This window comes from Sus scrofa, chromosome 6 (assembly GCF_000003025.6).
Source record: "Sus scrofa isolate TJ Tabasco breed Duroc chromosome 6, Sscrofa11.1, whole genome shotgun sequence".
Classification (NCBI taxonomy): Eukaryota; Metazoa; Chordata; class Mammalia; order Artiodactyla; family Suidae; genus Sus; species Sus scrofa.
The window spans coordinates 7,133,735-7,161,003 of record NC_010448.4 but is presented as its reverse complement, the minus strand read 5'-3'; the positions used below and the strand labels follow the sequence as shown (position 1 = coordinate 7,161,003).

General features: G+C 48.7%; 1 protein-coding gene across 1 annotated transcript in view; it reads right to left on the bottom strand.

The window, feature by feature from the left end:
* The window catches only part of PKD1L2 (polycystin 1 like 2), a 101,478-nt gene that overhangs the window by 5,617 nt on the left and 68,592 nt on the right, over positions 1-27,269 (bottom strand). Inside the window, 13 exon segments of the mRNA XM_021096997.1 lie at positions 3,420-3,580; positions 6,056-6,183; positions 7,710-7,843; positions 10,327-10,654; positions 11,557-11,742; positions 13,169-13,306; positions 17,006-17,102; positions 18,219-18,423; positions 19,871-19,913; positions 19,916-20,091; positions 23,683-23,906; positions 25,130-25,347; positions 26,005-26,204. Coding sequence (XP_020952656.1) covers positions 3,420-3,580; positions 6,056-6,183; positions 7,710-7,843; positions 10,327-10,654; positions 11,557-11,742; positions 13,169-13,306; positions 17,006-17,102; positions 18,219-18,423; positions 19,871-19,913; positions 19,916-20,091; positions 23,683-23,906; positions 25,130-25,347; positions 26,005-26,204 — 2,238 coding nt within the window.

Sequence of the window (27,269 nt, the reverse complement as noted above, 5' to 3'; positions counted from 1 at the left end):
GAACTCCTAGACTTGTATCTATTGACAAGGATGAAGAACAGGTTATTGAACAAAATTATATGATCTCGAGTTTGTAAGGGCATTTAATATGTAATGCCTCAGTAAAAGTCATGCTTCTATTTAATCCCTTGCCTCCCAGAATCTTCCTCCCCTTTGAGCAGATTGGCACTGCCAGTATGGATGGTAGCTTCCTCCTCTGGCTCCTACAGCGCCTTTTTCCTGCCTCTTTTAAAACACCTAACCCTCTCTCATGCCATTTAATTGCTCATGTATGTGGAAATTCTAGCAATGTAAGACCTCCTTTATTATGGAAATTAACCCCAATTAAAGCACAATTTGGAGTTCCCTTTGTGCTTAGCAGGTTAAGGACCTGATGTGGTCTCTGTGAGGATGCAGGTATTGCTCAGTGGGTTAAGGATCAGGCATCGCCACAAGTTGTGGCATAAGTTGCAGATGCAGTTTGGATCCGGCGTTGCCATGGTTGAGGCACAGACCTCAGCTGCAGCTCTGATTCGATCCCTGGCCTGGGAACTTCCATTATGCCACGGGAGTGGCCATAGAAACAAAAAAGCACAGTTCTCAACCTCAGCCACATGTGAGAGTAACCAGAGGAAAAACACTGGTGCCAGGACCCTATCCTGACATCCTGATTTAGTAGGTCTGGGATGTGGCCTGGGTGATTCTGCCGAGAAGCCATCCTCAGAACAGCAGCATTAAAGGGAGTCATGAAGCAAATGATGTGGTCTTAAAACGCGCTTTGGGGAGTTCCCATTGTGGTTCAGTGGTAACGGACCCGACTAGTGTCCATGAGGATGGAAGTTCGATTCCTGGCCTCACTCAGAGGGTTAAAGATCCAGCGTTGCTGTGAGCTGTGGTGTAGGTCACAGACAGGGCTTGGATCCGGTGTTGCTGTGGCTGTGGTGTAGGCTGGCAGCTGCAGCTCTGATTGGACCCCTAGACTGGGAACTTCCATATGCTGTGGGTGTGGCCCTAAAAAGAAAAAAATGTCCTTTTGGAATTCAGGATTTGGCTATAATAGGTCTTATCTATTCTTACAAGGAAACAAAATTTATGAATTTCTGAAATAAATACAAACTAACTTTATTGCATAATCAAATTCAACTGAGGGTTTCACATAATACTATACTCAGGTTTCTATCAAAAGTGGCAGATTCCTGACTCAGTGTGAAAAGACAATTCTTGGGGAGTTTCTGTTGTGGTGAAGCAGAAACAAATCCGACTCATAACCATGAGGTTGTGGGTTCAATCCCTGACCTCATTCAGTGGGTTAATGATCTGATGTTGCCGTGAGCTGTGGTGTAGATCACAGACAAGGCTCGGATTCTGCGTGGCTGTGGCTGTGGTGTAGGCCAGTGGCTGTAGCTCCGATTTGACCCCTAAGCCTGGGAACCTCCACATGCCTTGGGTGCAGCCCTAATTAAAAAAAGAGAGAGAGAGAAAACTCTCACTGTAAAATTGTTTTATAACTCCTTTAAGCAAGAAGCCTGTCTGCTTGGGTGTGAAGAGTCAAATATGTTTGAGGTCATTGTAAGGAATCAACGCATGGCCCACGCGGGGATGGGGATGGTTCAGAAATCACACCGCCTGTCAGTGACAGTCACGTATGACCTAAAACAAACACCCTTCTTCCTCCTAGAGCTTTAGGCTTTGTTTTCTAAGCAGAAGTTGACAAAAGTTTTTCTATCGGGGGCCAGATGACCTATATTTGAGGCTCTCTAGGCCAGACAGTTTGTCCCAACGAGTCACCTCTACAGGGAAAGCAGCCATAGACATAAAAGAATGAGTGAGGTATTGTTCCAATAACATTTTATTTACAGGTGTTCTCATCAGGGCTCAGTGGTTAACGAACCCCACAGTATCCATGAGGATGTGAGTTCGATCCCTGGCCTTGCTCAGTGGGTTACGGATCTGGTATTGCCATGAGCTGTGGTGTCGGTCACAGACACAGCTCAGATCCCCCGTTGCTGTGGCTGTGGTGTAGGCTGGCAGCTGTAGCTCTGATTCAACCCCTAGCCTGGGAATCTCCATGTGCCGCAGGCGTGGCCCTAAAAAGTAAAAAAAAAAAAAAAAAAAAAAAAAAAAATTTATTTACAAAAACAGGTGGTGTCTTTTCTCAGGCCGCTGCCGCAGCATATGGAGGTTCCTAGGCTGGGGGTCTAATTAGAGCTGTAGCCGCAGGCCTACGCCAGAGCCACAGCAACGCGGGATCCGAGCTGCATCTGCAAACTACACCACAGCTCACGGCAACGCTGGATCCCTAACCCACTGAGCAAGGCCGGGGATCAAACCCACAGCCTCATGGTTCCTAGTTGGATTCATTAACCACTAGCCATGACAGGAACTCCCTGAAAGATCTTTATTTTTTGAAAATAACTGTTCTACTTAAGGTTTACAATAAGCTTAAATAAAAAGAAAAGTGAGTTCTTCTAACTCAAGGAACTCAATTGATAGATATTTTTTTAGAAGGGAGCCTCTAGAGAGGATAGTTTATGTCATGGTCTTTAATGTTGACAGCATGGGTGTGGCACAAAGAAATGCTCAGTGCTGGTTTGTTAAATAAAACAGTCTAGGGTGGAGTGCAGAGTTCAAATTCTAAACCCTACGTCTCCTTGCTGTGTGACTTGCACAGACAACTTAACCTCTCTGAGCCTCAATTGCCTCATCTGTAAAAAAGGGATGATGATAATATCTCTTAGAAGTTCCAGGAAGATTAAAGTAGATGAGGTAATGCCTTCGAAGTGTTTTTATGACCGTGTATGGCAACCAGCAATGATTCAATAAATGTTAGCTAAATCTATACGTACAGTCAGTGAGTCAGTCAAGAAACACAGTGGTTGAAAGTAAGGACTGGATCCTGGAGACCACATAAGTTAGGTTTAAATTATTTCTCTGCCACTCTTTAGCTGTGTGGCCTGGGGGAAATCACCTCACCTCTCTAAGCCTTAATTTCTTTATTTGTGAAATGGGGTAATGATAACATCTACCTCCACTGGTTCTCTTGAGGATCCAGTAGGTTCATGCCTCCTGCATAGCACAGACCGCACACTGGTAAAAAGTAGCAGACGTGGGTTGACTGGGCACTAATACCTGCAAAGACGCTACCCAAAAGGCTGGGAGGGACTTGAACAGAGTGTCACATGGCCCTGTGCTTTGGTAAGAATTGCAAAAGATTTTAATTGTTCTACTTTGTCTTAAAGAGTCCCCCTCAGGATTATGTATGCTTTAGGCCCCAAACCTAAATCTAAGTGCTAAGTGGTATAGTTACTTTTTTAAGAGTGACCCTTGATCCTCTGAGGGTCAAAAAGATTTCAAAAGCCTCCCTCTGACCCCTGGGCCACACAGAGCTGGAGGAAGCAGGGTCAGGGGTGGGAGCTGGGGGCTGAGGCAGAGCCACTCACTCCTCTCTGTGTTTCCGGTAGTGCTGGATGTCACGCTCCGCCAGGATGGCTCTCTTGACAAACAGTGCCAGGGCACTCCAGCTGGCCAGGATGATAGCCAACTCCAGAAGGTTCCACTTGCTGCAGAAATAACACCACTTTTGCTTCCTCATGAGCTTGCCCTGGAAAAGGAGCCAGAGGTTCTACTGAAAACTGTGGCCAGAATGGTGCTCCCAACACACACAAAGACACACACAAACACACAGGTTCCCCCCAGAACTCAGGATGACGCTCTGGGAGAGGGTTACTGGATCCTTGGAGATGTCTCAAAGCCTTTGGGCCCCAATGCAAAAAGTGCCTCAACCTTGTGTAAGGACCCAGTCTGCTCCTATCATCAGTGGGAAATCAGGAGTTCCCATCGTGGCTCAGTGGTTAACGAACCCGACTAATATCCATGAGGATGCAGGTTCAATCCCTGGCCTTGCTCAGTGGGTTAAGGATCCTGAGTTGCCATGAGCTGTGGCATAGGTCACAGACGCGACTTGGATCTGGCATTGCTGTGGCTGTGGTCTAGGCTGGCAGCTACAGCTCCGATTCGACTCCTAGCCTGGGAACCTCCATATGCCGCAGGTGCGGCCCTAAAAACAAAGTGAGAAATCAGGACCTCAGGATTTGGGGTGTGTAAGGGTAAGTACAGCATGCAATAAGAAAAGCGTTCAATTCTCTCTGATGGCAAAGGGAGGGGAGGAAAAAACCTTCCCCTCAGTAGAGCATTTATTTTAGAAAACATAATTGTGAGTTCTTTCTCTGCTTCTTTGAGATGTATGTAAATCTTTAGAAAAGCTAAACAAGCCCCTTGCCAGTTTTGTAGGGCAGGCATTTTTTTTCTCAAGAACCAAGAAGCCGCCTCTCTGAAATGTAATCATCAAGGAAGTAGTGCCCCTAACTCCCAGTTTCCCTGGGAGGGTAAGGAGCCAAACCACCTGGCTACACGTTGCAGAAGTACCTCCTGTTGTAAAGATAGGCATAATCTATTTTTTTCATTTGGTAAAGGCAATTAGTAAACTCAGGTGCCGGCGATTACCAGGTGACTTCATGGGGATTAGAGGGATACAGGGTGCTGCCAATCCGGGTAAGGGCTAATGTTAAAAATGGCTATGTAGTGGGTGGTATGTGCCTGGAGATATGCAAGGGTCGGATTTCTTGTCTCTGCAACGTTTTTTCAGATTGCCTCGGGTGAATAACATATTCTGGTTTAATGCTTACTCAATAATAAAAGCTGTTTTCGTGGGGGGAATGGGGAGTTATTGCTGAAAGGGGACAGTTGCAGCTGTGCGAGAGAAGAGTTCTAGAGATGGCCGACGAGGGTGGTTGCCCAATGATGTGCATGTGCTGAACACCACTGAACTGTATATGTAAAGATGGTGAAAATGGCAAATTCTATGTTGTATTTATTTACCACAATGAAAAATAATTTTGTTAAACTAGTTTTCTTTTTTCCCTACGTTTGTGGAAATGTTTTCTGTTTTTTGTTTTTTGTTCTTGTGGAGATGTTTTCTGGATTGTCAGGAGACTTTCTCATTTCCCAAGAGGTGTCACAGGTTGGAAATAATTATCCTGTGTGTGTTCTTGACCTCCCTCTCGACCTTCTTTTTCCCTCCACTCAAGAGATCTTCTGTTGTCTGTTCCATTTCCTTCCTCTTACCCACTCTTAAGAGGAAGGACTGGTGTTTGGCAGGAAAGAGGCTAAGTTCACCTGTTACAAAGGGATGGAGCGAGGGGGAGCTCTTAAACAGCTCAAGCAGCATAATGAGAAAGATTTAAGGGTTTTAGAGAAGGCCTTCTGAAGCAGCTGCTGGCCGAGTGTGAGGGCTATGGAGAGGAGAGAAGAAGCTCAGAGGAGGGTGAGAGATGGTCCTCCTTTGACCTTCTTAGAGAAATGCAAAGATTTAAGTTGCTGTTCGGTAACTTGGCTGATGGGTTTGAACTGGCGGTGCCTTGAGACCCTGTGGGATCCAGTTTTTGGCCAATGTGGCATAGGGTTAAGTGTGAAGGCAGGGGTCAGACTCTGGATTCAATTCTGACCCTGGATAAATTACTTAAAATCTTGGACTTCACCTCTGTGAAAGAGAGCCAAGATAATCTTTCTCCTTGTATTAATGGAGAAAAATCCACATAACGTTCTTAGCACAGTGCCTGCTATGTAGTAAGCAAAGTAACATCCTTAAAGTGAGTGCTGAGCAGGGTGAGGGCTGAGATGCCCCTTTAAGGTGTCTAATTTGCATTTGGAGGAGGGCAGGGTTTATAAGGCGCCTCAGCTGAGTTCTCAGCATCCTCAAGCCGTCATTGTCAACATCTGCGCCTTCACTCTGCAACATGGTGGCAAAGTGGCAAAGGGGACTTTCCCTACATCCCAGGGACCTCCCAGGAAGGACCATGATCTACCTCTCAGTTCCTGAGAGGTGCCTGAGCTGGGTCAGCCCTGGGGACCAGCAGGGACATTGAAAGACTGCCATGGCATAAAGTTACGCAGAACCTTTTCCTCTCCCTTCTTCAGCCCCCCCCACCCCGACCCCCAAGGAAGAGGAAGAGGGAGAGGGAGCAGGCCCACGACCACCTCCATCCATTGCCTACAGAGCCACGAGTCCGCCCCTCACCTGCACGATCATGTAGTAGAGGAGGAACAGGAAGTAGACAATCTCTGCCGCTACTACAAAGGGGTGCCAGCCGTCTGTGAAGGGGTACAGGCGCAGGCTCTGCAGGTGCGCGTGCGCAAAGAAGGTTCCTGCAACGCAGAGCAGGTTCTGCTCACCCACCGCCGCCCATCCACTCAGAACCACCGCTTCTGATGGGGAGTCATCAGTGCAATGAAACAAACTCAAGCCCTTCTGACGGTGGCCGCTGGCAGAAGACGAGATTAAAGTCCTTCAGAGGCACAGACCCAAGGAGCTGAACAGGGAGGGACATGTGCTGGAGGCCGAAAGCAGTGGACATGTCTGCAGGCACAAAGGGGGCTGCAGTGGAAGACCCGCCTCCTACCCTCTGCATTTGGTGTCAGCGTTGTGCACTCATCGTCTCCAGCCATGGACTCCCACCCACTTAACATCAGTTTACTGCAAGCTGGCTCATTTAAAGCCATTTCATCTAAAGAGATCACTGGAGATCAATTCAGCTGTTAACCAATATGCCTAAAATTCAACCTTCTTTTGAATTATCGTTCATCCATTTGTGTCTTTTCCTGTTTGTTTGTTTTGTAATGTAATGATTTTTAGCAATAATTTTTTAAAACTAATGTGACTAATAAGGCCTACAAAGACAAAGCCAATCCGAAGAATGGCAGAATGGAGAAATACAGACAACCTGGGTGCTTGCTGACATCATGGGCTGCTGGATAAACCAGACCAGAAACCTATACCACTTCTCATTTGTAGAAATAAGTTAATCAGATGTGTTTTGAGACAGAGGTCCTTCAACAGCCAAAATAATGGCAAAAAGAAGTAGGTGATCACAAGAAATGCAAATAAATCCCCCAGAAGGATTTGAAAGAAGCTTGACAGTGGGGAATGATAACGTAAGTTGAAGATCTTTTACTTTCCACTTTGCATGATCTTGAAATGTTTTAAAACTACAAATATGACTTTTAGTTAAAATGTAATTTAATATTTAAAAAGTTTCATTTTTAAGGAGAGGTGGTTAAGTTTTTGGAAAATTGATTATTAGCTGAAGAGGCCTGAAGTTATTGTTTTCAATGGATCGTGATTAGAGGGTGGAAGGCAGGCAGTGGGGAGAAAGAGTAGAACACAAAATGGAGCTCATGCATGTAGCTAAGGAAATTATTTCTGAAGCTTTTGTCTCAGTTATGGTCATGTGTATTTGTATGTCTGCGTGTTGAAATACAATGTGAAATGAACTTTGCAGTGTACACTGAGGTACTACCAAGTGGTAAAATACAGTTTTAGGTGAAGTTTACCATGTCAGCCCCTCCCCAGCCCTTCATTGCCAGTACCCCACCCCACTCCCGATAGAGTGGGAAGCTGAAGGATTTGAGCTACCTTCAGACCCCAGCCAGGTTCCTTAGGATGACCTGGGGGACAGACCAGAAGGAAGTGCAGGCAGCCAGGAAAAAGGCTAGAGCAGCCCTGAAACCTTGGCTTTGTGGGCCCAGGGAGAATGAAGACCCCCACCCCCCAGAATTTCCCAAAACATTTGCCCTGGAGTTCTGTCCCGGGGTGGCCAGGCCCAGTAGGGCCAGGAGCCCTAGCCCAGAGGAAGGGGTAGCATGCACAGGGATTCACGGGCAAGCCTGCCCACCCAGGGCACTGGTCTCCAGGGTCAGAGTGACGATGCAGAACAGGTTGACGTTGGCGTTGTAGACCGTGAACTCCACAAACGCGGCTCTGGTCAGGCTGTCCAGCCAGGTGTTGTCAAAGAGGTACTGGAGAGTTCTGTGGAAAAGGATTATTTAGGGGCTTCTCCATCCACAGGGGCTCCCTGCTCCCTCACCCCAGGGAGGAGCCCAAGTCTTCCTGTCAGAACTTCTCCCTCTAAAAAAGAAAGAAAGAAAAAGGGGTTCCTGCTGTGGTGCAACAGGTTAAGGATCCAGCATTGTCTCTGCAACAGCACAGGTTCAATTCCTGGGTCTGGAGCAGTGGGAAGCTGCAGCTGTGCCATAGGTCGTAGCTGCAGCTCAGATTCCTGGCCTGGGAACTTCCATATGCCATGGGTGTGGCCCAAAAAACTTCTCCCTCTGACTCTGTCTCAGGGCCACAGGGCCTTAAGGCTGCTCCTGGAAGTGGTCAGTTTCCCATCCCACATGCCAAGGTCTCCTGGCCACTAGGGCAGAGGTTCTGAAAGTATGGTCCCCAGACTGGTAGCATTGCATCATCTGGAAACTGGTTAGAAATGCAGATTCCCAGGCTTCACCCCATATCCCCCCCAGTTAGAAACTCCAAGGGTGGGGCCTGGGAATCTGTGTTTTGATGAGCTGGCCAAAGGATTATGATGCGTTTGGTTTTTTTTATGATGCGTTTTTTTGGTTTGTTTTGAACATTATCCAGCCACCTATTCATTAAGTATAGTTGATTTGGAATGTTATTTCTAGGTACATGGCATAGTGATTCACTATGTTTATAGATTTTACTCCACAGAAGTTATTACAGAATAAGTGCTATGTATATGTTTGTTTGTTTGTTTGTTTTGTCTTTTGTCTTTTCTAGGGCCGTTCCCACAACATATGGAGGTTCCCAGCCTATGGGTCTAATCGGAGCTGTAGCTACCGGCCTACACAGGAGCCACAGCAACTGAGGGATCCGAGCCACGTCTGCAACCTACCCCACAGCTCACAGCAACACCGGATCCTTAACCCGCTGAGCGGGCCAGGGATCAAACCCGTAACCTCATGGTTCCCCGTCAGATTCGTAACCACTGCGCCACAACGGGAACTCCTAGAGTAAGTGCTATAGTGCCTGTGTTATACAGAATATCCTTGTTGCTCATCTGTTTCATACATGGTAGTTTGTATGTGATGTGTATTGAAGTTTGAGGACTACACTGTTTGAGGAGCCGCAAAGAACAGCCGGGCTCGGGCAGGCTGCAACTGTCTAGGTCCCTCCAGGGCTGGTAGTTCACGAGACCCGTTTCTGGAGATCTGCTCATGGGTGTCCTGGGCAGAGCATGTGCTGTAGGGACCTGGGTTCAAATCCTACCTACCTCATTTGCAAGCTGATTGCTTCTCCAGGCCTCTGTTTCCTTATCTACAGTGATGTTAAACACCACTGCTTCTGGACCTTTGTGAAGAGAAAACTGAAGAGTGTGTGTGTGTGTGTGCGCACGTGCGCGCAGCGCGCGTGCGTGCGTGCATGTGTGGTAATAACAGCTGTTATTACTCAGAGCAGTGGTGATGGGCCTGTTATAAAAGACACCCTGTCACTGGTGCGTCTGCATCCTTCTTGGTACATAGAAGCAGAGAGAGTGTCAGCTGTTCCGAGTGGCAGGAAAATACCTCTCACGTGGAAATAGAGTATTCCCAGCCTGTCCTTAATTCCAGGGACCGCAGCCAGTTGTTCTCTTTGGGGGTTTGTAACCTGTGTTCCTGGGTGTTGTAATAATTCAGTGGAGGAGACACTAACAGGAGCAATGTCAGGGTTTCAAATTTAGGGCTCTCTGACTCTAGAGTATGCTAGAAGGGGCAGTGTGCAAGGGCCCTGAGCATCCCTGCGCATTTGTGCTGGGCGTTCCTGGAGTGCAAGGCCCTGGCTGAGCTTTCCCCAGGCCACATCTCAGGGCTGAGTTTGCAGTGAACACCCTTGAGGGGTGGGGTGACACCTTCCTTCAGATAAAGAGCAGGCTTGCTTCTGCCACTGCAGAAACAGTGAATGCTCCAAGCTCAGTGTTCCTCCTCAGTGCTCTAACTGACTGCACAGGCAAGCCTCTATCCTGGCCTTGCCTGAGGAGCTGACTCCAACCACCATGAAGCTCTGCTACTGCTTTTGCTGTGAGTAATACAGTCCTTTGTCTCTGATCAGGAGGCTTCTGTCTTCTGCCAGCATCCTTGAAACAGTAACAGGCTAGTATGTTAGATGATGAGTAGGATAAGACCTCAGACTCTGCATAGTTCTTGGTTAAGGTTAAGAGCCGAAACTACATCCTATTTGCCTGGTGGTGGATGCTTTGTGTGGTACTGAGTTCCCCATCTCTGTACCAGCTCCAGCAGAGCCTGAGAGTCCTGGGGCAGGACTTCTCTTCCAACTCAGATTGCAGTTTTCAGTGGCCTGAAAATATGACCTGAATGCTTCGGACTCCCCTAGCCCCTTCCCACAATGATATAAACGAGCTTGGCTCAGCCCTGTTTTGAAGGCCACACCTGCCAGGCAGACCTAGAATCGAGCAAATGTCTTTCCTCAGCTGCACATCAATCAAGTGAGCTCACCTAGAGGCACTTTGGCGATCCGTCCCCAAGGGGACCACGTAACCTCCTCCCCGGTACACAGTGAGTTTGCCCCAGATGGGATGCCCTCGGCGCTGGCTCTGGCTCCTGTACTGCCAAGCCTGGGGAAAGCCATTGCTCTTATTGAAGATGGATGCATTCCAGCCTTCCCCATAGTCTGACAAGTCTTCGACATCCAGGGAATATGGCGCACGGCATCCATCAAGAGAAGCCTGCAGCTGCTGGGCAAGAGGGCAAGAGCTTTCCTGGACCCTCACTTGGCGAATCTGGGCACTGCCAACCAGCTTGGAGTTCCCATCAGTGATAAATCCTGGAGATGAAAGAAAGGTAGGTAAATCTAGCCATCAGTATCTTCTTAATGTACCCGGAGCTCCCTGGCCTGAATGCTAACATGGACTTCAGTGTACCCATTATAGAATCAGCCAGGAGAAGTTCATGGCCAGCCGCAGATTACATTCAGCCACTCATCACCATTTCCCCACCAGGGACCTCTTCTACTTCTTGCATAGCTTCCCTTGGGGAATGGTACCCCCACTATTGGTCATCAACTTGGGGACCATTTATGACCTTCCTTCAATGCCCACATCCTAACAGTCACCAAGGCCCATCAGTAGTACTCGTTCAGTGTTGTCTGCACCCCTCCCCATCTCTGTACCACCCGCTATATCAGCCCTACCATTTCTCCCCACTATCCTAACCTACCTACCCTCCACTCCGACTGCCACGCACGTCCACAACGATCCTTCTTATATCACATATTTGATCATGTTACCCTCTCACAGAGAAGCTGTCAGTGGCTCCTTACTTCCTTAAACATAAACTATGAACTTGAGAGCCTTTCTGATCTGGCCCCTGTTCCTCTCTCCAGCCTTGCCTCTCATGGGTCCTCTTACTCTACACTGTAGCCATTCTCAGTGCTCTGTAGTTCCAGGGAGTCTAGTGCCTGGTTGTTTCAGGCTTGCCTTTTTTCATGTTGTCCATTCTGCCTGGCCCATAGTTTCTGCCTGGCTGGTTCCGGCTCAGTTATCTGAGAAGGAGGCTCTCTGCTCTGCACCCAGGGAGATATAGGGGTCCTCAGAAGCTCCCTTCTTTATAGCGTAATTCTGTGGTTATGGGTTCCTTATAAGGCTGATGCTGACACTGACCCACATCTGTTCCCACAAGGGGTCTACACGAGGGGCTAACACATGTCCTGGGGTAGGGGGACAGCACCTGGGTGATGACCGTACAGGTTGCTCAGGAGCGTGGTGTTGGCCCACGTGAAGAATTCCTGGAAGCCCAGCACAGCTGAAAGGCCTTGGGTGAAGCTGTGCTCGAGGTGTCTGTTGAGGTGATAGGCGCTGGGGTCCCTCTGCCCATAGGCCACCAGCAGCAGCATCCACAAGAAGCCCACGTAGGCTGGGAGGGAAAGACAGCCCTGATCGGGCAGAGGCCCCAACCCCACCAAGCCTAGTGCAGGAAACGGAAACGCACAAGGCTCAGAACACCGGAGGTCTTATAGACCAGCCCCTGGGCCCTCTGGTGACAAAGGACCCAGTCCTTAGAGAGAGAGCAGAAAGGAGTCAACTCCTCAGACCGTGAGCCTCCTACCTGGGTTCCCATCCTGAGCCTGCCAATTCCTCTCCGTGTGCCCTTCCCAAGTGCCTTAACCCCTTCGTGCCTCACTCTCCTCATCTGTGAAGTGGGGATAACAGTTCTGTTGCATAGGATTGTTGTGAAAGAGTCAACAAATTAATATTTATAAAGCACTCATAATAGTGCCTGCATGGACTTGGTGCCATGTGAATGTTTCTTAAACAGAATTCTTTAAAAATGGAGCCCTGCCGTGTTGCAATGCTGAGGACAAAGCAATAAAGATGACAGGTGTGTTTCCAGCCCTCCTGGAGCTCCCCTATAGACAGGTGAGTGTGACCTAAGGGCGCAGTAGGTTCAAAGATGTAGTTTAGGAGGCTGGCATCAGAATCACACTGGGGATGCAGAACCTACTGAGCCAGACTCTCTGAGTCCTATGCCTGGGAATAGGCATTCTGGCAAATCCCTCCCCTGCCCCTACCCTGAAATGACTTGTCAGGGTTCTGCTCACGCCCTTCTTGCTTTGCATTCTGTGCATGCAACTCCTAGGCAGGCTCCCTAGGAGCAGGAGGGCAGGCCGGGACTGCTGAAGGGTCAGTGCCCTTCTCAGAAGCAGCCCTCACCAGTGACCTGGTGAGTGGCCACTGATGTGTATTGCGTCCCCCCACCTAGGTCCTAGCAGGACCGAGCCCCAGTTGCCCACATGGAACCCACTCCTCAACCACCTTCCACGGGCTTCTTTCTCTTCCCCTGTGGTTTTTCCTATCAGTGCTTCCCAGGATCACCTCCCAAACCAGTTGCTTGTACCTAGAGCAGCTTATAGGGGAACCCAGACTAGACACACAATGAAGTTTGAAAGCCCCTTGGCAGCAGGCCAGGGGAGCCTCTCTGCCGCCTTCGCCTTTGGGCTGAGGAATGAAGAATAAAAGGAACTCGCCAGAGGAAAAGGAGGAGGGCGAGTGCACATTCCAGGCCCGGGGTCAGGAGCTACAGGGCATGTGTCACTGGAGCCCAGGGGCCAAGGGCTGACAAAGGTGACCTGGTGGCTGGAGCCATGGCAGGGATTTTGGACTTTATCCAGTGGCCATGGGGAAAGATATTAACTATAGGGGAGAAGCTGGGGTGCGTTGATACCTAGGACGAGGGCCTCAGAAGCAGCGTGGGCCTGTCAGAGCTCACGACACGTCTGCTCAAGCCTGTGTTGAGAACAGGCAAGTGAGAAGGTTGCGCGTGGGTAACTTTGGCTGCCTACCCAAGATTTCTCTGATCAAGGCAAATGCCTTCTGTTCCTTGAGGCGGGTGGCTTTCATCCTCTCGATGTCAGAGGCCAGAGGCGGCTGGTAGCTGTCCCTTCTGCTCTTTCTTCGTGCTCGGAACAAGGCGGCAGCGTCTGTGAAAAAGCAAGGGCACAAGGACAGATCCCCCACATGGCCAGTGGAACCAAGGTACGGCCGCAACCAGGAGACTCCCCTTACCTGGCCCAGCGGGACCCACCCTTCCTCCTCTTGGGGAGCCAGTTCCCAGCCCTGCCGTCTATGCCTCTGCCTGGGCTCCCCTGGTGCCCGGCATGCCACCCCTTCCTCTCCAGCGGGAGGATGCTTGTACTGGAAGCACAGAGGCCTTTTCTCCTGGCTTTCTAAGATGGACCCCAGTGCTTCCAAAACTTTGAAAGATGGGAGGATGACAGGGTCGCATATCTCACAAGTCCTGTTGTGTCTTAATTCTCCAAGTATCTTCTTTTTCAGACTGCTTTATTGAGCTATAATTTTCATAAATTCGCCCATTGGAAGCCTACAACTTTGTATTTTTAGGAGATTTACAGCCCTGTGCCATCATCACCACAGCCCAGTTTTAGGACATTTCTGTCACCCTTGCAGGTTCCCTCATGACCCCAAAGCTGGTCTCCACTCCTACTCTATCCCTACCTGCAGTCCCATTAATTTACTATCTCTATAGATTTTTTTTTTTCTGAAGTTTTCATACAATTGAATCATATGTACATAGTTTTTGTATTTGGTATCTTTCACTTGGCATAATGGTTAGGAGTTCATGTTGTGTATATTAGTTAGTTTCTTTTTATTGTTGAGTAGTAGTCTGTCATATGGATATACTACTTTCGTTTATCCACTCACCTATTTTTTTTTTTTTCCCTGCCTTTTAGGGCTGCCCCCATGGCATATGGAGGTTCCCAGGCTAGGGGCCCAATTGGAGCTACAGCTGCTGGCCTACACCACAGCCACAGTAATACCAGATACGAGCCACGTCTGCGACCTACACCACAGCTCATGGCAACGCCAGATCATTAACCTGCTGAGCGAGGCCAGGGATCGAACCCGCAACCTCACCGTTCCTAGTTGGATTCGTTTCTGCTGCGCCATGATGGGAACTCCTGTCCACTCGCCTATAGATGGACATTTGGATTACTCCTAGTTTGGGCTGTTATGAGTAAGGCTGCCTAGAATGTTCACATGCAGGTATTTGTGTGGACGTATATTTCATTTCTATTGGGTAGATTCCTAGGAGTGGCAAATACCTTTTGGCTATTAACAAATGAAGCGGTGAACACTTGTATACCAGTTTGTGTATAAAAATAAGTTTTCTTTTCTCTGGGTAAATTGTTGGGATGTATGGTAAATCCATTTTTAGTTTTGAAAGCTGCTACCAAACTGTCTTCTGGAGTGGCTGTACCCTTTTACATTCCCACCAGCAGCATACGAATGCTCTAGCTTCTCTGTAGCCTTATCAGCATTATCACTATTTTTAGCCATTCTGATAGGTATGTTATCTTCCCAACTATCTTTTTTTTTTCTTTCCTTTTTCTGCCGCACCCCTGGCATATGAAAGTTCCTGTGCCAGGGATCAAATTGAAGCCACAGCTGTGGCAATGCCATATCCTTAACCTACTGTGCTAGGCTGGGGCTCTAACCTGCAGTGCCACAGAGACAAGCTGGATCATTAACCCATTGTGGCCTAACAGGAACTCCTGTCTTTAGGATCCACGCCTTTCTGTTCATCCCCCCCACGCCCACGCCACTGCAGGCCATCTCTTGTCTGGACCTTTTCAATAGACTTCCTACTGGCCTCCCCATTTCTCCTTTGGACCCAATACTTCTGGTCTCCAAGAGCAGCCCCAATAATCTTCCTAAACATCACAAATCAGATAATGCTGCTCTCCTATTTAAAACATTCCACAACCCCAGCATGGCCCCAGACCCTATAGGGCCCTGTGTGACCTGCTCCCCACTGCCTCTCTGCCCTCATCTTAAACCCCATTCCCTCCATGCACACACAGCTCCCCGTGCCCTGACCACACTGTCAGGTATTGCTGTACAGTGACAAGCTCTGAGCCTCAGGACTTTGCACATGCCCAGTGTTCAATCCCTTCCTTCTCCGATGCTTCAGGAGCTAGCTTAGGGACCACTTCATCAGAGAGGGCTGCACCCTCTTATTCTTCGCCCCTCATTCTCATCACAGTTCACAGTTACCTGTCTTCTGGTGCATTTACTTGTTTAATAAATAGCCAAATGGGCTGCTCATGGCAAGAGCAGCCACCCATTCCATCCAGTCAGTGCTGTGTTACCAGGGCTGAGGGTGAGAGCGGGGACTGGCTTCAGACAGACTCGAGGGAACTCTGTGGGGGTGGGGGGTAATGCAGCTGCTCTAAGTCTGAATTGTGGTGATAGTTGCACAACTCTATAAATTTACTAAAGTCAATGCATTATATACTTACTGTGAGTAGATTTTATGTAAATCATGTTCTCCAGCCATTGTTACTGCCCAGCACACAAGTACTCCTTGGATAATTGCCAAAGGAATGACTGAATGAATATTTAATTGTTTGGCAGGCTGGCATCTCTTTGGAGAAAAATCACTCTTTTGACTTGGAAAAAATGGTGTTAATAGGCTTTTTGGGTCTGCAAAGCCAAAACCCTATTGTAGGGCAGAAGAATTCAGGCCCATGAGGTCACCACACTGCATGATGATGTAGGAATGTAGGTGTTTATTCCTGTTTTATTTTCCCTGAAAGTCACAGTCTCTGCACAGCTGATTAGGGTGTTGTTTCTGTTTTGCTTCTTGTTTGTTTTTTGTAATTATTGTAGGCACCCTCAGGAGTTTTGGTTGGGATGCGAGAATCAGGTTGGTGGAAGAGGGCTGGTTATTGGGCTCCTCTGCCAGGAATCAGCATGGCTGTGTTATAAAAAAAACCCTTTATGGAGCTCCTGTGTGGCACACCGGGTTAAGAATCCAGTGTTGTCACTGCAGCGGCTGGGGTCACTCCTCTGGAGTGTGTTGGTTCCTGGCCTAGAACTTCCATATGCCACAGGTGCAGACAAAAAAACAAACAAACAAACAAAAAACACCAACAAAAAACCCCACAAAACTGTTTACAAAAACAGGCACTGAGGAGTTCCCATTGTGGCTCAGTGGGTTAAAGACCTGATATAGTCTCTGTGAGAATGTGGGTTTGATCCCGGGTTTCACTCAGTGGGTTAAGGATCTGGCATCGCAGCAGGCTCTGAGTTGCAGATACGGCTCAGATCCAGTGTGGCTATGGCTGTGGTGTAGGCCTGCAGCAGCTGCAGCTCTGATTCGAACACTCGCCTAGTAATTTCCATGTGCCACAGATGCAGCCGTAAAAAGGAAAAAAACAAAAACAAAAACAGGCACTCAGCTGGATTTGGCACCCTGGTGGTTGTTTGCAGACCCTTGTCTTAGAGCCCTAATTAACCACCCCCACCCCAAGCTTTTGGGGTTGGTTGGTTTGTTTTTCATTCTGACGACTTGAGACTCGAGAAGAAAGCTGCCTGCTTGAAATGACACAGAGAGTGACGCCAGTGCAGAGCAGAAGCCCACAGTTCCCCTTCGGGCTTGGGCATCGGAAAGAAAGGCCCTGATAAAGAAGGAGCAAGGCTGCTCAAGAGACAGCGGAGGAGTCAGTTGTCTCTGGATGGTTGAGGGTCCACCCAGTCAGGGCAAAGGCTGATGGGGAGCAAGGGTCTGAGGCCAGGACCTCCCAGTGGCCAGGCTCCACAGGGCTTTCTCATCCTCATGTGGTTCCAGGCCTATGCCTGCACCCGGGCGCCATTACCTGGGCTGGAGAGACGTCCTGGAAGGGGGGCCACAGGCTCCTCCTCGTCCTCCACTCTCTTCAGGACCAGTGCAAAGAAAGCAGCAAATCCCAGCACCTGGAAGACACCCGCTGTGAACCCCAAGTGTGCATTGGGATCTACCAACTCCTGGTCTGAGCGTGGGGGGCCACAGCTGTGTCCTGGGCATAGGAGCCGTGCTCTGGGGAAGCCGATGGGAACAGGCCCATCCTCGGCAGAGAGGGGACGTGGTCATGAAGCGTAGGGCCAGCACTTGCATGCACTTGGCATTGACCAGACAGAGTGACAGGCAAACCCTTGAGCTCAGCCTGACTTCCCACCTGCTGCCCCGCCTTTTTTTTCATCTCAGCCTGGGGACTTAGTCCTTCCTTGGTACCTCTGACTCGGTGAGGTGCACCTGCCTCCTCCTCCCTCCCTTTCTTCTTGTATTAAGTAGTTGCTTCCACTACCCTGTCTCTGCACCTGCAGTGCACTAGCGCGGTAGGATTCTGTGGTTTGGTTGGGGAAAAAGGGCTTGGGACCGTGTGCTTAATATTCTCAGACTAGACCAGGGGAGTGACACGAGCTGTTTAAGTCTCTGATGAAGGCTGTGCAGGGCAGAATGAGGGTGAGGGATTCCATGATGCCTCAAAGGAGGAAAGATTCTGTCTAAATATTCCTTCATTTGTGCGGGCTTCCCTCACCCACACACAGTATTCCGCCCGCCTGGGTCCTTCCAGGCTGGACTCAGTATCTCTTTGACTCTGACTGCTCTCTGGCATAATTTTATATTTTCAGAAATAGCGTATTTCCAGTTCCTGCACATATTTAATGACTTGGTGTTTTTTTCTGAAGGTAAAATTCCTGTAAGTTGCTGGCTCATCTCACAGTCAAAAGCATTTTAGAGATGAGGAAATGTGGTATCATTCCTATTTACACGTGTGGTCTAGAGCAAGGTTTTTTGGTGGTTTTATCCTCTTAAGCTAGGTTTTCTCATCATAAAATGGGGTGGGGACCCTCCTCTAAGAGTGATTGTGAGGGAGCTTGGATTATCCTGGTTGTTGCCTTTCTGCCTGGGTCCACCCAGAGGTGGGTGTTCCATGCGGGTTTGTTGAATGAATAGGTGAAGTAATGCCTGAGCCTAAGGATGGGGCAGCTGGCAGGAAGGAAAGTGTAGGCAAGAGAGGAAGAGGGCAGACACATAGGGATTCTGACCTTCAAGGGCTGGGTGACAAACACACTCTCCACAAAGGAGACAGCCATGGAGATGAGCCACTTGAGGGAGCTGGCCCGTCCATAGTGCAGGCCATAGAGCATGGTGAAGAAGGCTGACACTCCGCTGGTGGCCGCCACCAGGAGCCAGCCCACCAGGACACACCACCAGGGCAGGCCTCGAGGGGGCTTGCTTGCCTGCAGGGAGCTGCAAGGAGGGTGGTTATGATCAGAGTGGCACCATTTGGGGCTCAAGGTCCCATCCCACTCCACCCCCACCAGCTGCATGACCTTGGCCAAGCTCCTTGACCTCTCAGACCTTCACAGTTTTCTCCTCTATCCTATTCTGTATTCTTTCTAGTAAACATACATATATTCTATTGAGGTCACCTTTATTCAGTTATTATTATTTTTTGCTTTTTAGGGCTATACCCTCAGCATATGGAGGTTCCCAGCTAGGGGTCGAATCAGAGCTACAGCTGCCGGCCTACACCACAGCCACAGTGACACCAATCCGATCCATGTACGTGACCTACACCACAGCTCACGGCAACGCCAGATCCTTAACCCACTGAGCGAGGCCGGGGATCAAACCCGCAACCTCATGGTTCCTAGTTGGATTGTTTCCACTGCGCCACGACGGGAACTCCAAGGTTACCTTTATTCACTTCTTGCTAGGAGCTGGTCTCCATGTAAACTGCTTTACACCAGTTTGCTCTCTGAGTCCTCACAACAAGTTCAAAACACTGGTGCTATATAATTTTAAGTTTGTATTATATTCCCCATTGTAGAGAAATCAGTGTGCACAGTGAACCCCCATCAACTACCTTCAACAACCATCGCCTTATGAAACTTATTTCATCATCCTCATCTGCTTTTTTTTTTTTTGCTGACTATTTAAAAATAAATTCCATACGTAACACAAACTCATCAGTTATTTTAGAAAACATCTCAGAAATGATCGTTTTCTCACTAAATTATGTTGTGGTTGGAAAAGAAAAAAAATTTCTGTCTTTTCTAGATTCTTCTGGATGGTCTAAGAATCAAATTGACCTAAGACAGATTAACAGGAGAAGAACCAAATTTAATTACATATGTATAGGGCACCAGAAGAATATAGAGCCCAAGGACAAAATAGGCAATTGATGTTTATGTGGCATTTGAGAGGAAGAAAAGGGGTAAAGTTTTGGGACCTCAAAGGGGTGGAAGGAAATTCACAGGGGGTGAAAGCAAATGTTTGGTCAACAGATGTTTGCTATGCTGCAAATGGATCAGGAGGGGACTCCAGGCCCCACCAGACCTAGTCTTTGTAGATATCTCAAGTGATACTGCCCCCCAGGGAGCAGGCCCTTTGAAATTCTTTTTGGTTTTGAGTCAGGAGATAGGCTTTATCATTCCCATTGTACAGATAAGGAAACCAGCTCAGGAAGTTGAGGGACTTGTCCAAGAAAATGCTGGGAAACACCCAGAAAATGGTTATAAACTGTAAAGTGCTGTACAAAAGGCCCTCCTTGTCTTTTGGCAAAATAATCCTGTTCAAAACCCTCTTCCTACATCTGTGCAAAAGCCCCACATTGCTGCTTCTTGGGCGGATCTGGATGAATAACCTTCCAAGCTTGACTGGGATGCCCTCTCCACCCAGGGGAGTGGATTACCTGGTGTGTTTTGGGGATAGAGTTCCAGCCTGTTCCCCCAGGTAGCCTTCAGGGTCTGCAATTGCCTCAGCGCCTGGGTGTGGCTCTGACACTGGGAGTAGCCCCGGGTCCCCACCAGCAGCAGCTCCTGTTCCACGTGCTCCAGCTGAAGGTAGAGACACTGCCTGTAGGCAAGGTCCTTCCAAGCCTCACTTGGGCCCACCTTGGGCGTGGAACATTGCATTTTCCCCAGAGGACAAGGGCGGGAAAGAGCATCAGCTGTGCTGAGTGACAGAGCGACCGCCTGCAAGGAAAAAAAAGGTAGTGTTAGTAACAGCTTTCTTGCGTCGCCCACTTACTAGGTGACAAGCCAGGAGAAATCTGGGGTTCTAAAGATGGGGTACTCAGCTTATTTGGTCACTTAAGATTTGAATGTTCCTCTTTTAGCTATATATATATATATATATATATATATTATTTTTTTTTTTTTTTTTTGTCTTTTTGCCTTTTCTAGGGCCACTCCCGCGCATATGGAGGTTCCCAGGCTAGGGGTCGAATCGGCGCTGTAGCCGCTGGCCTACACCACAGCCACAGCAATGCAGGATCCGAGCCGCATCTGCAACCTACACCACAGCTCACGGCAACGCCAGATCCTTAACCCACTGAGCGAGGCCAGGGATCGAACCTGAAACCTCATGGTTTCTAGTCAGATTCGTTAACCACTGAGCCACATGGGAACTCCTTCTTTTAGCTTTTTATCAAGGATGTTTTCCTGGAGTTCCCATCATGGCTCAGTGATTAACGAATCTGATAGGAACCATGAGGTTGCAAGTTTGACCCCTGGCCTCGCTCAGTGGGTTAAGGATCTGGCGTTGCCGTGAGCTCTGGTGTAGGCTGCAGACTCGGCTCGCGTCCTGCGTTGCTGTGGCTCTGGCGTAGGCCGGTGGCTACAGCTCCGATTCACCCCTCGCCTGGGAACCTCCATATGCCGCGGGAGCAGCACTAGAAATGGCAAAAAGACAAAAAAAAAAAAAAAAAAAAAAAAAACAAGATATTTTCCAAATTTCCTTTCACACAGACAAGAATTACATGTGCATTGTCCTCCTTCGCAGTTACCCACGTTTTGCCAATCTTGTCTCCGCCTACTGCCTTACTTTCTGGTGTACCTTAAGCAAGCCCTAGGCATAGTGTTCCTTCATCAGCAACTATAAGAGTTGAATTTGAACCCAAGTTTGCCAAAGATGGTATAAGTCTTCATCTTTTGTTCTTAACTTTATTAAGAAAAAAATTAATTACCAAAATAGAAAGAATGCTGGGATGAATGTGTATCCATTATTGAAAATTCTCAGCTCACAGCCAAGTGTGTTTTACCTGCCCCCATCCACCCTCTCCACCTGGGTTATTTTACAGTAGATTCCAAGCTCCATGTCCTGGCACTAAATATTTTAATATGTCTCTATAGAAGAAAAGGACTCTTTAAAAACTAAACCACAATGTCATCATCAGTCTTTAAAACAATTAATGATAATCCTTTAATAGCACAAAATATCCAGTGGATGGTCAAGTTTCCCCTGATTATCTCTGAGCATTTTTCTATACTTGGTTTGTTCAAATTTCAGCTTCCTAAAAAGTTAAAAAAGAAAAAAAGGTGTTTTTTTTTTCAGTTACATAGGTAATACATACTCTTTGCAAAAAAATCAAATTTGATTGTTTCCACTATTCCCTGTGCCTTCTAGGGGAAGCTGGGCCGCTCTGGGTGGAACCAGGCCTGGGCCCTTGGGGCCTGGGCTGGGAGGCTGGTGCCCAGCTGGGCACATGCTCCTGTGGAGAGAAGGGCCCAGGTCCTCCTTCGCCAGTATTCATCCTCACGAGGCGTGCATGACGACGCTGGATATAGGACATGGCACAGGAGAGCACCCTGGCCTAGGACCCCTCCGCCGTCACCAGTGAGAAGCGAATGAGAAAATAACAAGACACGTGGGGAAGGCTCTGGTTCAGACCAGATGTTGGTAAAGGCCTGGCAACACTGACTGCTTCTCTCTGACCCAAGCCTCCTCCCTCCCCATCCTTCCTGGGCCTCCTTCGCTGAAGCCAGAGCTAAAGGTTCCAGCTTCAGCAGCCTTCATGTTGCGAGCATTCTGGCGATGTTTCAGGAAGAAACATCACGTCCAGTCATAACTACTCACTGAATCCCTGCTTTGTGTCAGACGGGGGTCTAAACTTTTCACTTAGCCTGTGATCTCATTTGGTTTTCAAAATAAGTCAAGGAGTTGGGTGGATCAGTGCTTCCATTTTACAGGGGAGGGTGCAGCCTTGGTGGTCTAGTGGTGAGTGAGCTGCCTTCCCTTTTATACGGGAGAAAACAGTCTCAGAGAGGTTGAGCAACTGTCCAGATTTGCACAGCTGCTCTTGCAGCCGGAAGAGCCCCAGGTCTAGCCAACTCCAGAGTCCATGTTCTAAGGCCTTGCTGTGGATGCCACTGACTCCAAACCCCAAAGACCCCAAACAGGGCCAAGTGTCCAGTATGGGCACGACCTTCTCAGGTAGCCCAAGCCCAGTTCTCTGGGGCTAATCCTCTGAGTGGCCAGAACGTGGGCATCAAAGTGAGGCTGACCTTGGGGTCAGCATGGGCCTGGCTGGGAGGGCTTTGAGTGCTACGGTAAGGAGCTGGACCTTGACTTGAGAACAATGGCTCTCAACAGTCAGTGTGTATAGCAGTTACCAAAGCCACTGGTTAAAAATGCAGATTTCTGACCTCACCTCAGAAAATTTAACTCACTGTATCAGAGGTGGAGCCAGGAGTTATGAATTGAAATTCCCCAATCTATAGACCCCATTTTTGTATTCTCACAAGGTTTAGTCAGGACCAGCCTTGTGTGTTAAAAATGGCAGCATTCCTAACCCACACCACCCAGGATGACAGCCACATGCCACATGCCACATTAAATTAAAAACTTAATTCCCTGGGATTTCCCATTGTGGCACAGTGGAAATGAAGCTGACTGGGAACCATGAGGTTGCAGGTTCAATCCCTGGCTCCACTCAGTGGGTTAAGGATCCGGCATTGCCGTGAGCTGTGGCGTAGGTTGCAGACACAACTCAGATCTGGCGTTGCTGTGGCTGTGGTGTAGGCTGGCAGCTACAGCTCCAGTTCAGTCCCTAGCCTGGGAACCTCCATATGCCATGGGTGCAGCCCTAAAAAGGCAAAAAGACACACACACAAAAATATAGTCCCTAGCCACATTTCAAGTGTCAGTGGCTATTGTGTGGCCAGTGGCTGCCATATTGGTCAGTGCAGATGTAGACCATTTTTATCACTGGGAATTTCTATTGGACAGGGTGGTCTAAACACTAGCAATAGTGATCTGGGTGGAAGATGGAAAGGAAAGGGGTAAGAGGAGATTGACAGAGACTAGTTCAAAATATAGTAATGTGCAGTAAGTATGTGCAGCGCCTCACCCAGTTCACGATTTGGCACCAGGTGATGTGAAAGCAGTGTTAAGAGCTACAGAGGACATGGCTGGAGACCCTGTTGTGGATGAGAGGTTGGGTTGCCCCCCTGAGGAAGGGACCCTTCAGCTAAGAATAAAGCTGAGTAGCCACTGGCCAAGTGAAGAGAGGAGAAAGACCATTCTAGATCAGAGGACCAGCATCACAGCCTGGTGTTGTGAGGAGAGCAGGATGCCTGCGATACAGAGAGGGAAGAGATGGTGAGTGTTTGGAGTAGAGGTGAGGGAGACCCCGGCAGGGCTTTTGACCCCCTGGCGATACACACGTTCTCAGTCCTGCCTCTGCTTGGCTCCACCACACCCCCTCTCGGCAAAAAATGTCAGGACCTACCTTTTGCTTGTGCAGACCCAAGAGCATGTGTTAAAGGGCTCCCTCTCTGTCCAGCTTCCTCCCAGAACACCTGCCCTGGCTTGTGCTGCCGACAAACAACGTCTTCCACCAAGGCCAGCAGTTGGTTGATGTCCATCGAGTCCCCGGAGTCCCAGCAGGAGCCAGGAGGTGGCACCTTCAGAGCTTTGAACAAGGAGCTGACGAGTCTCCACAAATCCTGCAAGTTACCCAGTGGGTAAAAGAACATGAGCTACAGGTGAGGAGGCGGCTTAGGGGCCAGGAGCACTTGCCCTGGGGCTGGACAGTCTGGGTCTGGATCCCAGCTCTGCCTACTGAGAAATGATGTTGGACCCCCCTGAGCTTCCATTTTATCACCCATAAAATCCCTCTTCTAGGATTTCACCTGACCAGGCTGTATTCCTCAGAGGGTGGCACACGCTAGGTGTTCAATAAATGCTTATGTGTTCATGAATACAAAGGGAGTCCCTTCTATGTGCTTCCAGCCTGTAATCTCTGATGAAAGTTTAATATTTTGTACATAGTAGGTACCCAAAAAGTGTGTGTGCGGAGTCCTCATTGTGGTTCAGTGATGACAAACCTAACTAGTATCCAGGAGGATGTGGGTTTGATTCCCGGCCTCGCTCAGTGGTTTAAGGATCCAGTGTTGCTGTGACTGTGGAGTAGGCTGGCAGCTGCAGCCCTGATTTGAACCCTAGCCTAGGACTTCCATATGCCACAGGTGTGGCCCTTAGGGAAAAAAAAGAGACAAAACGTTTGTGTGCATGTATGTATATATAGGTGTTTGTGTGCGTGTGTGTACATGTGTGCAAACGTGTGGTATGTGTGTACATGTATTATGCAGGTGTGTATTTGTACGTGTTTATGTGTGTGCATGTGTATACATGTTTGAAATGTGTGTGAATGTGCGTATGGCATGTGTATGCATTTGTGTATAGGTGTATGTGTGTGTCTACATGTGTTTAGTGTGCAGGTGCATGCATGTGTTTACATGTGTATGTATACATGCGTACATGTTTGTAGGTGTGTACGTGTGTATGCCTGTGTGAATGTGTACACATGCAGCATGTCTGTACGCATGTCTGTGTAGGTGTGTGTGTGTGTACATGTATGTGTGTGCACCACGCAGGTGTATGTATATGTATGCGTGTACATGTGCACACATGTACATGTTTTTAGGTGTTGTATGGTTTCTGTGTGTGTGTGTGAATGTGTGCTCACGTGGCATGTGTGTAAACATGCATGTGTAGGTGTACATGTGTGTATGTGTGTGCACATGTGTGCGCACGTGTGTATGCAGTTGGAAAATCTGGGTGACTGATGCTGTCAGACGACATGAGTTGCAGGCCCCAAGCCCCATTCCCCACCCCCACTTCTGCCCAGGCCAGAGCACCCCCTACACTGCTGAGGTTGAGAACCTGCCTTGGTCACTGCTTCCAGCGTCGGAAGGCCATCCTCCATGGGCTGTAGTGAGGGGGCCGGGCCGAGGGGCCCCCCAGCCCATCTCCCAGTGCTCTGCTTCTTGGTTCTCCGGGGCCGGGTGTTCCGAAAGATTTGAACGATCAGGAGGTTGATGGGGAACATGAGGAGAGAGCTCTCCAGCCCAATCATTGCTTCCTGCCAGGTGAACTCGATTTTACCTGCCACAGATGGAGGGAAGGGGTGACGGGGAGAGTCCCCTCCCTCCCTTGTAGGGGGTGACTGTGCAGTAAGGATCCACCTTGCCCAGAGAGAGGTCTGGCCCTGAGTGGCTCCTACGCCCTTGGGATGTCCTGCCTGGTGAGTGTGCCTTTGTTTACCTGGGGTCTTGGACCACATGGTGTAGTCTATGCTAACAGAGTGGCTTATGGTGGGGGCAGCAGTCTCACAGTAGCCCTCATCTTCTGGAGGGGCTGGAGGCTAAGGTCAGCCGTGCGTCTATGTGAGCATGCCCCAATAAAAACTCTGGACACCAAGGCTTGGGTGAGCGTCCCTGGTTGACAGTACTCCATGCCTGTTGTCACAGGTCATTGTTAGGAGGAGCAAGCAGGGTCCACTGGCAGAACATAACTGGAGGCTCCAGGCCTGGTCTCCATGGACCCGGCTCCACATGCCTCTCACCCCTCCTGATTTTCATCTGTATTCTTCTCTGTAATGATTGTGAGTGCCGTGGCATTCCTGACCTCTGTGAGTCCTTCCAGTGAGTTATTGAACCTGAGGGTGGTCTTGGGACCTCTGGAAACGTGTGCCATCTCTGGGGCAGTGATGGCTCATGTCCATGAACCAGTGGCCCTCACTGCCGTGACAGTGGGAATTACCCAAGTCCATCTTCTGCTCAGCCGGGTCCTTGGGGACACCCCAGAACATGATGCTGGTCAGCATGGTGCAGAGCAGCAGGGAGAAGCAGCAGGACACCCTCTGGACACGGGTGAAGTTGCTCCGAGCTGAGCTGCTGAAGATGGAATACCAAATGTGGCCATCCTGGAAGCCCATGGAGGTCTTCATGAAAAACAGGTGGCTGTGGACAAGCCGGGGGAGATGGATAGGCATTTAAATAGGGAGACAAAAATGGGGAGATGACTGTTCTCTTTGGAGCAATCCTGGGATGGAGGGAGGCTCTGTTTCTGAAATTCATCATCAGTATTTTCTTTCTGTTATAAAAGAAATACAGCATCATAGTAGCATCATTTAGAGTTAATGATGGGGACTCTGGACAGAGTGGTGGGAATCCTAGACTTACTGCCGTGTGATCGTGGGCAAGTTATTTAGTTTTTACACCTCGTTTATTCATCTGTAAAATGGGGGCAGTAGCAGAACCTGCCTTGCTGGGTGTTGAAAGGATTGAAAGTGATGATTTTTGTAAAGCATTTGACATCTGTGTTAGCAGTGGTTTTTGTTACAATTTTTTTTCCTTTTTTTTTTTGCTTTTTATGGACACGCTCATGGCATATGGAAGTTCCTAGGCTAGGGGTCCAATTGGAGCTACAGCTGGCCACAGCTACAGTCACAGCAACACAGGGTCCGAGCCATGTCTGCAACCTACACCAAGCTCAGGGCAATGCTGGATTCCTGACCACTGAGCGAGCCCAGGGATTGGAATCTGCATCCTCATGGATACTAGTTGGATTTGTTTCCACTGAGCCACAATGAGAACTCCTTGTTGTAATTTTAATATAATAATATAACTTAATATAACTTATGATTTGTTTTGTTATAATTAGAGCATTAGAGAATAGTAGTTAACATTCCCAGGCTTTGAGTTTAGATTCAGATTGAGAAAATAAAAATTGTGAGATAGGGTCTCTGAAAATGGCACCACATTCTCCGAAATAATCTGCATTATTTCCCTCTGAGTAGAATGTAGTTTAACCACAGGAGATATTCAAGGGCTCAGATTCTGTGAGAGGGTCCAGAGCAGATATTCCCGGCTTCCGCCTGTTCTGATTGGCCAGTGCCAGCACCCTCCAGGGTTTGTGCCATACTTTGACAATCACTTGGGCCTGTGGATGCCTGAACTCAGAGTAGAGGTACAGAAGGAGAGAGGTCAGTTGCCAACAATAGTGATTGTCCATGTTACTATTCT